General features: G+C 35.0%; 1 protein-coding gene across 14 annotated transcripts in view; it reads right to left on the reverse strand.

Moving 5' to 3' along the window:
* EHBP1 (EH domain binding protein 1) overlaps positions 1-10249 on the reverse strand; it is a 326529-nt gene that overhangs the window by 74279 nt on the left and 242001 nt on the right. For 11 of the 14 annotated variants that reach the window (XM_059659691.1, XM_059659690.1, XM_059659689.1 and 8 more), the window contains one exon: positions 1337-1484. In XM_059659691.1, coding sequence (XP_059515674.1) covers positions 1337-1484 — 148 coding nt within the window. The remainder of the gene's footprint in view (positions 1-1336; positions 1485-10249) is intronic. The other 3 variants (XM_059659693.1, XM_059659696.1, XM_059659702.1) reach the window with 1 other exon arrangement.

The raw sequence follows: 10249 nt of genomic DNA on the forward strand, positions 1-10249 counted from the left end.
ATTACTGTTCTCCTACAGTCTCCGGTAGGTAGGGTTAGTAGCTTTAGGACAGTCTATCTGAAGGATCAAGAACATGAATTTTTTTCCTATCATACAAGGCAAAACATTTTCAGATACTTAGAATATCTGGAATTTTTCTATTATCAAAGAAACATCTTGTTATTGATAATAAATGAAAGCAAATTATCATAGCATTATATAAATAAAGCTGTGAGTAGTTACTGATGTTACTATAAAACTTTAGAAGAGAGTGTAGAAATTGCAATTAAACTTCTGAATGATAGGATTTGAAAAGGTAAGATGAAGGATTTAACTAAGGTGCAAACATCTGAGAAGACCAGAGGGACAGATACACAGCTGTTTGGGAAAGCACCTTTCAAATTTAAGGGATGGGAGAGTATTTGCTATAGGCATCAGTTGGAATTCTCTAAAACAGTAAGCTTCTATTATAAGGAATCAATTAGGAATAGCAGCAGTACGTTTCAGTTTACTTTGAAGAAACTTACAATTGACCCTAGAAATAGCTTACCTTTGTTTCAATCCTCTGAGGTCTTATTTGAGTCCTTACTTGCCTACACTCTACAGTGATCTTAGCATCCTAAGACTAACTCAGGACAGGTACCTGACATGTTTTGGTAGATAAATAGGTTATAGATCTTTAAAATAAAATAAAGACCAACAGGCCTCTTAAATATACTCCACTTAAATAAAAATCAAAAAAGTTCCAAGTTAAAGATGCCCAAATTGAGCACTGAAGGGAAAATTAAAATTCTCTTTAATTATAGTATAAACAGTCCTTGTCCCAACATCAACAAGTTTAGACTAATTTCTGCAGATATTGGAAAAAAAATCTTAGGATAAGAAAACTAAGAAAAATGGATATGGGACTTATTAAAAATTCTTAGATATCAGGCTATAATGCCAGAACATTGTTAAAGCTACTTTTCTAAAGATCTGGTTTAAAGTGAAAATCCTTCATGCCAAAGCTCCCCATCTAACAAGTCTTGTGATCTAGATGTTGTGGACTTGATTGCATTTTAATCACTCCTAAAACAATTAATGAGGCATCATGAGGAACCACAAACCAATGTCTGAGTTTTCTCCTAAATCATATTCTAAGAAAATACTCCTTGGGTTGTTTAATATTAAGACAAAAAGTTGATCTGAAAAACAGCAACAATCACCTACTGATTTGTTATGCTTCCTTTAGGTTTTTTGCAACATATCAATAGGTTAGAAACTTTATGTATTTGATACATTTTGAAGTAAGAATAAAAAGTCCCAAAAGGTCTACTGTGGATTTCTGTAGAATATGATACAAGCTTCTTTAACTCACCTCCAGATGCCTTTGACCTTTCTTTCAACTTTTCCGTAGCCATTTCACCATAGCTGGGAAGTTCTGACATCTTCACTCCAGATCGAGCTTCTGCTATTAGCTGACGAGCTCTCTCTCTCAGCTGCCGACGTCGCTCTTCATCTTGCTGCTAAGATATATTGAACAGTTGCCAACTCAGTAATTGACAGAAATGCAATTTCATTTTCAATCTGATCATCATGATAGTAACTGGTTTACAGCATGGTGCTTGGCCCACATTATAAATAGGATGCTCTATATCAGTTGGATGTCACACCATTTTTAAAAGACATCGTAGAATCAGATTTAAAAAAAAAACATTTACAAAATTATTGTATTAAAATGTCTTGTTAAAAATTCAAACTAGCTTCTAAAGAATGTTTGGCAGTATATATTACTGAGGAAGTAGCAGAAAAGATTATTAATAAAACAATCAGGCTTATAGAAGAGTCATAATATTAAAAACAGAATTTCAATTAATACCTACCTTATTTTTAAGAATAGAATTTAACTTGTTATTTTCTAATAAAAGCATAGAGCACTGACTAAAATACAGCTTTGATGGCAAAAATGTTGCTACACCATGTTGATAATATATAGGAAATGGTATTTTTAGGGGACTGAAGTAGGAATGGGAATAGTACATTAATAACACAAGTTATTGCTCTTGGTAGTTTCAAAATCAGAACTGGGTAACTGATGTATGATCCCCATTCCTACTCTCTCTCCCCCCAGAAGCACACTGAAAAGAAAAAGTAAAATACAATGTGGTTTTTGATGTTTAAAATAACAAAAGACTACAGAGAATTAAATAACTAAAATAGTTTTTGCCTACCAAAAAAGGTTATTATGAAACATACTTAACCAATGTGAAATTGCTTCATAAACTGGAAAGTATGTAAAATAAGGCATTATTATGACAAAACAAAGTCTGAAATTATCTGGCCTAACATATCTTTGCAATATTACCTTCCCTTAACATCTCCCAGCCTCCATTAAAGCTCACATATATTCATACAGAATCATGTATGAATTGTATCATGTAGTTTCATGGATGTGAATATGTCATTTCCTCTTCCTAGAATGTTCTTTTCTCATCTTATTTAACTCCTACTCATTCTTCAAGATTCAGTTTAAACCCACTAAACTTCTCCAGACTATCCTTCCCTCCTCCCCACTGGTGGAATAAAGTAGTGTGTGTGTGTGTGTGTGTGTGTGTGTGTACTACTTTTTAAAATAATGCTTGTCATTATAAATCTGTATAAATGCTTCCTTCTCAGTAGAATTGGGCTACTTGAAGGCAGGAGCTATATCTGATTTATCTTTGTATCTATGGTCCTTAGTACATACCTTGGTACTTGCTATAGAAATTTGAAACATGAAAATTTATAATTCATCCTCTCAAAAGCTTGTAATATAAAGGGAAAGATAAAATAGCCACAATAAAGAGGTCTTACCAAAATGCAGCTAGAGTTCAGAAGAACATTTTGGCTGAGGAACAAACAGAAGGCATCATGGTACCATGGTTTATGAGATGGGCCTGCAGAATGAGCAGGAATTGAAATGGGTACAGATGGGAGCTGGTAATTAAGTAAGTCAGTGTAGTAGAGACTAAGAGGTAGGAACAATACAAAGACATTGAGGCAGGAAAGTATTTTGGGGAAAAGTACAGTCTAGTTTTCCTGAGCATAGGGCAAAAATAATGACAGAATGGCAAAGCAAGAAAAATGAAGCTATCTAGATAGACTGTAAAAGCCCTGTCCAACAGGGTGAAGTACTTTATTTTTACTGTAATGAAGCTGAGGGCCAACTAAGTGTTTGGTTTTGCGTGTGACCAATCAGAGGTATAATTGAGAAAGGTTAATCTGACAAAAGTGCATAAGATAGGTTGACATAAAGGGACTGAAAAGAGACTCGTTGGGAGGCTACTATAATAGTCCAAGGAACTTGTAATGAAATCTAGAATTAGGATGGGGACAATGAGAATGGAAATAGACAAATGTAAGATATATATTAGAGATAGAATTGATACCTGTACCAATTCTTGGTAACTAATTAGATAGGGAGGGAAGAAAAAAAGTTGACTCAGAAGTTTAGAACGGTGGCACTAAGAATACAAATAGAAAAACCAAGAGGAACTATAAAAAAGGCAGGAGAGGAAGTTGGGGATAAGACAGATGGGTTGGGAGGCTAGCAGGCCATCTGAGTAAAGATGTTAGTAGGTAGTTGGGAAGTGAAACTGAAGAAGCTCTCATGAAAAAGGGAGTAATCAACTAAAGTAAATGTTAGAAGTTAATAAATCTGAACATTAAAAATAGGGAAATTAAATTTGGCAGGTAATATTATTAGATGCTGAGATAGTCACCGGATTGGTGGAACCCAGCTATCATGCTTTGAGAATCCCAAGTTACATGCAGGTGTGCTCCAGTCCACAGTCCCAAATAAGTTCTGCCTTGAGTTTTCTAGGCTGAAGTACCAGACATATGAAGGAAGAAGCCTTCACATGATCTCAGCCTTTAGCCATTTTAAGTCACTCCTGATGCTGAAGTCCTTTCAGCTGAGGCCATAGACAATATGGAACAGAGACCAAGCATCCCCACCATGCCCTGCCTGAAGTCCTGACTCACAGAATCTGTGAGCAAAAAACAATTGTTTACATCACTAAGTTTGGGGTAGTTAGTTACACAGCACTAGTAATCGGAACATATGCTTGATACCACACAGATTATTTTCTAGTTGCAAGGGGAAAACAGAACTAGATCAAGGATTAGGGACCAATAATATAATGGTCAGATTTTGCATCAGTAATATTAGGTCAATCATTTAATGTTTTTCGCTGTGAAACATGAAGTGCACACCACCTAGAACAGTCTAGTCCAAATATTTAAAGTGAATCCATTAAGCCTTTATATATAATTTCCAGTTATCATAAACAGGGGATAGAGAAACATGATGACATGGCAAGGAAGCAGTCAAACAAATGCAGAAGGTAGGATATTCAAGACAACTGACCTGGTCATTTTAACGAGAGAGTTATGAAAACAAACACTAAAAAAAACCCAAATAAACAATCACCATCACCACCAACAAAAGAGATTAACCAGATACGATGTATAGTCCTGAGTTAGATACTGGTTTGGATAAACCAGCTCTGAAGGACATTGTTGAACCAATTATAGAAATCTGAATATAATCAAGGTATTAAATAAGAAGAATGTAACTTGGCTAAAAAATAGTTTATATAGTAATAACTTCATTTATCAAAATAAATACACATATAAATATATATATACACAAAAACACTTAGAAGTACATTCACAAAGCTGTTATGATAGACTATCTAGATGTGGAAATGTTGTGTTTTTGTTTTCTTTCATTTGTCTTTATTTTAAAATTTTTGATAGTAGATATGTACTACTTTTATAATAGACTAGAGGCCTGATACACAAAATTTGTGCACCTGTGCAGTCCCTAGGCCTGGCTGGTGATCAAAGCGTGAGTGTCTGGTGTGTAAGGGCAGGTCCCAGCTGACCTCTGGGCTCTGGGCAGCACCTGGGCCCCAGGGTCCCCACGCCCCCACCCCCCTGCCTGATTCATCGAGCCAGGCGGTGGCCCCGTCCCCCGCCACCGCCGCTGGTCACCATCTGTGGGTGACTGGCGGGGTGATTGGGCCCTGCGTGCACCCGCCTTGGCCTGGCGCCGCCTGCTCACCGGCTCCACCATCCTGCTGTGGTCCCACTCTCTTTGGGGCCCATTGGGGCCGGCAGTGCCGCGTTGCCAACACCTGCCATGATCCACGCCGCCCCCTGGTGGTCAGCGCACGTCATAGTGAATGGTCGAACTCCTGGTTGAGGGGACAATTTGCATATTAGGCTTTTATTATATAGGATATATTTTTAAAAAAATCTTGGGGTAAGGAAGGAAAGATATGAGATGGTAGGCTTCCTAGGGTGGGTGGTATTTGTGGTGAGGGCAAAAGAAGACAAAATCTAATATTCAAGGGAAATTTTCTTAGTATTTAGAAACAAGAGCTTATTTGTAGTTAGAGAATTAGTACACACCAGGCAAAATGAGACTGACAATGCAAGAATAATATACAAAAATCCTCAGTACACTTTTAATATTTCTGAACTTGGAAAATATACTAGAATAAAAAGAAATACAGGCTTGATAATGGTGAGTTTTGTGACAGTTGCTGATATTTCTTGATCTTTAATGTGATAAGTCCTTTATATGCATGATCTTATTAATTTTCACAACCTCAATGAGAATGCTTAGATTTAGAATTTCAAGATCACACAGCTAGAACTGATGTCAGAGCCAGGAGTCCAGCTCAGGTCTATTTGACTACAGAGCCAGCCCTTGCTCTGAACCACCAAACTATTTGATCCCCCAAATTATCAAATTACATGACCAACTGAGGAAAATTGAGCTTTTACTAAACTTTTTCATCTTTCAAACTTAAGAAAAGTTAAGAGCACTAATAAAAACCATTATTGGATATGCCTCAGGCAACTAGATTTAAGTGAATTTCATTGTGTGAATAATAACTTCTTGGCAGAGCTGGAATTTGGTGATTCAGACTAAGATGATGTGATCTTAGGTCATCTGAGTTAAAATGAAATAAATGATTCTACCTTTCTGAATATGAAATGGAAAACTAATTTCTTCTCACAAGCTGCCACCTTCCCCATGCCCACCCCCTCCTCCTCCTCAACTCCCATCTGTAAAGATTTCTAAGAGACCAAGAGTGCAACTTAAAGCAGACAATTATTAATAAAACCAACTCTAAATACTAATTAGGGACATTTCATCAATTTCCATGTAAATTGTTTGTTTGTACCTATTTACCCATCATTGTTCTCTATACAATAGAAAAAAATGCAAATGAACAAGTCAGAATGCGCCCTAATGGGACTTTCTGTTTATAACCATTAGCCCAGAGGTGTGCTGTAATTCAATTCTCAAGTAGTAAGATTTAGCCTCATTAACAGACTGCAAGGGCAGGTTACAACTCATAAAACCCTACAGTAAACAAAGTTTATGGACACAGCACAAAATCTTGAGCCTGATTGACAGAATTCTGGTTCCCTATCAGATTGCCTTGATTTACTTTTCTACTAATGTCCTGACACCACAGAGAAAATTCTGCTTGGGCCTAGAGCTCTCCAGTGGGATGGCATATTTGCATTGTTTGTTTTCTCACCCATTAACTTCCCTTAGGACAAAGAACCAACTGAGGAAATGGAAGTTAATTGTTAAGGTCAGAAGGAAAAGCTTGTAATTGCAGCAATTGATTATGCAACCAATTTTAATTTAATTGATAGTATTACTTTCCAGATTCATTATAAGTAAAACTATTTCATTTTAATTTTTATATATAAGCTTCATTAAAAGTCATTTTCTGCAGTAATATCTAAAGACTAGATAGTAACAAAATCTGATCATCTTTTACTCAAAAAAGACATATTGTTTATGTCAAAGGATAAAATGACCAGAGAGTAAGGACAATGATTATTTCATTATTTTTTAACAGCATTCAGCACAAACTGCTCCAAAATGTAGATAATGAATATTTCTGACAATGATGGTTTGCCTACCTACCCAAGCACAGAAATGAGTTACTGCTGTTTTGACCATTCTGTATTTAAAAGAAGACAAACAGTCATAGCTATAAATAAATCTGTTTACTATGCTGAAAAAAATAGATCTTTCCCCTGGGATACAAAGGTAACATCAAATACTGCTATTAAAAAGAAAAGTATTGTTGAAAAATTCAACACATATAGAAACTATGTATCTTTTATTTACCTGCCTTGTCTAAATACACTTAAATAAACTGAAGTAATTAGGCTTCCAATTTCTAGGAATGGGTATGATGACAATTACCCTTTTCTATATAGCATTATTTAGAGTTATGTGGGTAATCTAGATTTTGTAATGGAAGCTGTATTTTGGGGCCTCCCTCACCACGATCACCTTTTTACAAATTATAACAAATTTCTGTAAATACTAGTTCCATGCCTGCAGTGTTTTCTGCACGTTGTCTCATTTACTACTCACAACTCTGTAAGGTTAACTACTATCTCTCTGATAGGACAGAAATTGCATCTCACTTAAATACACTGCCCAAGACCATACATCTTGTAAATGGCATACTAAGAAGTAAAATCAGTGTCTGATTTCAAACCACTGGTCCTATCTGTTATATAACTGGTGTACATAAATTTTCTGAGACCCTAGTGTTACTGTGATTTGAAAAAACACTTTTTTTTTTTGCTTACTCTTAGGCTATACAAATCAGGTTCAATTCCCCCTTGTGCTACTGAATGCTGAGAGGTGACGAGAAACTAACCTGCTTAAATTCATTTAAAACTTAGGTTCCCGACCTTAAATTATAAACCTTCAGAAATGTGCTAAATGTGGTACTTTTAAGCTTTACTATTATCTTTGCTAACATCTTCAGGACAAGGAAAAGTCCTGTTAAGGTGCAAAGGACTTGCATTTAATACAATGCATTAAAAAATTTCAAGTATACAAGCTAGATCAGAACTAAGCACTTTGGACAAACTGAAAAGAATATTTAGCCCTTTAACAGGTATGTCTTCAAGTTACTATTTTCCTGATCGTTCCAAAATGGTCTACAATCTGCCATAGAAAGATGCACTAATAAAACGACAATTTAAGGACAAACTCTTCAAGAATAAGTAATGTAATTCCTTGTTTCCTTTCCATAAAAATGTATTGGTATGCAATTTTTATATTTCACAGTTCACCGACATCTAGGCAAGCTTTCTTCCACTGCTTCAATGGTGCTACTTTTAATTTTATCCTCCTTAGTCGTAGTAATTAAAGTGATCAGCAGTGGCATCCCAGCGGCTTTGACACAGTTACAACCCCCTAGCAGACTTTTGCTTTTAAGGGGAAGGGGAAGAAAAAGACTAGAGTTTCATTTCACAGAGAACAAGAAAATCAAGCTTCTCCGATCCTCAACTTCATTCAATTGTTCTTTCAGCAGCCTTTGGATCTTAAGAATCAAATGCAAATGGCTGCAATGGGGGGTCCTTTTTATACATGCCGCAAATGTCACCAACTGACATTACTTTAGCCAAAAAATGATGACATGGATTTGTGAAGGTGAATTAGAACATGAGAAACTGTCATTGTAGCTGCTGAGATCATTACCCACCCACGGGTGTGTTTTATAACATTAGATATTTTTATTCAGTCAGTTGAAAAGTATATATTGAAAAGTCTTTCTATTTAAGAAACATGCCTACACAGGTTTTTGTGAAATAAGCTTTAACAAAACCTTACAAATATATTATTTCAAATGTAGTTTACATCCTTACTCTTTGCAAATTTGTGTTTATAAAAGAGCAAAGCACTCTATTTCTACCAACAAACGCATAATTCCACATTCTTTACCTCCCTTAATAACATCCTGTGCTTACTTGTGTTAACTTCAGTGTTTCATACAGTTTTAGTAATTGGACTTTTATTAATTGAGCTAAATACATTTTAACTTATCTAAAATGGGCTTTACTTAGTACTGCTAGTATTTCACAGGATTCTGTTCTCAAAATAGTTCATAAAATTCCTCGATTTTGTAGTAAACTAAGAGAAAGAACTTGACTGCCACCCTTTCATCATTAGACAGGAAGCAACTCTCTGTTATTAGGCATTCAGAAAGGACAAAAAAATTATGTGCCTGTCCACAGGCAAGGATTACAAAAGTGCACCTATTCAGTTGCTACCAAAGACAGAATGAAAATAAAAAATAAAATTATAAGATCTTTAAAGATTGGGGTAGACTAGATGTTTTACTGCCACCTTGATCAGCTCTTGACTGAATAAATAGGATTTAGGGTGAAACATTAAAACTGTTTAGCAAATCTTTTCAACCCATTTCAAACTTTTCTTATGCTGGTTTGTAATATAAGCAGACATGCTTATAAATGGCCACACCTGCTCATTTCTCTGGGGATGGCTTGATCTCTGTTTCTCTAACAAAGAAAGAAAGAAAAAAAAATCAGCCTTTCTTGTTGCAAAACAGAGTGGAAAGTCAAAATCTTTCTCAAGTTTGCCCCATCTGGTCATATTAAATCTTTGATCAACCCTGGGGATTACATTTATTTTTGTAGTAACTATTAAATTTTGAATTCGTTTAAAATACATAGGCAAAATATTAAACAGAATGTGAATTTAAGTTTCAGATCTAGTTTTTAATATATGAGTAAAAAGTATAAAAGGACAAATTCAGAAAAAAATAGACATGAATTTTAAGAATTTAGATTTCATTAGTATTCAATTCATGAAACTGAATATATCATACTGAAGTTTTTTACATGTCCCTTTGTTTCAAGATACAGCAACTATTATTTTTAATTGTAGCATTTGTTTTGTCTGAGTGCTGGTGTACCATACTATACAAATAAAAAATTCTAAACATTATAGAATATGATCAACTTAACGTTGCTAAATGAGTCTTCTACAGTATCTGAAAGCAATCTGGTACATGAAGTTTATATTCTACATTAGTGATCATTCTTTCATTCATTAATCTAATATATATGACTTTCTAGGAGATGCTATATTTCTCTAAAAATAATTATTTTAGGATTAAAAAAGCAATTATTTTGTGTTTTTCAAAACTTTAAATTGTATTAACAGAATGAATGGAAATAGTTTGGGCCTCCAAAAAAGGATCCTTTGATAATTTAATTCCTCTTTTCTTTGTGAAATTGATAACTTCTTAGTTTAAAAAAATTATAAGAAAAAAGAAGAATGGCTGACTAAGTAAGTATCACCTAGTGTTACATCCAAGGCCTCTTGCTGGTTGTCTGGCTGCTCTTTTATAGGCAAAAAGGAGTTGAACGCTCTCTGGCTCCTTAG

This window comes from Myotis daubentonii, chromosome 12 (assembly GCF_963259705.1).
Source record: "Myotis daubentonii chromosome 12, mMyoDau2.1, whole genome shotgun sequence".
In the NCBI taxonomy this organism is placed as follows: Eukaryota; Metazoa; Chordata; class Mammalia; order Chiroptera; family Vespertilionidae; genus Myotis; species Myotis daubentonii.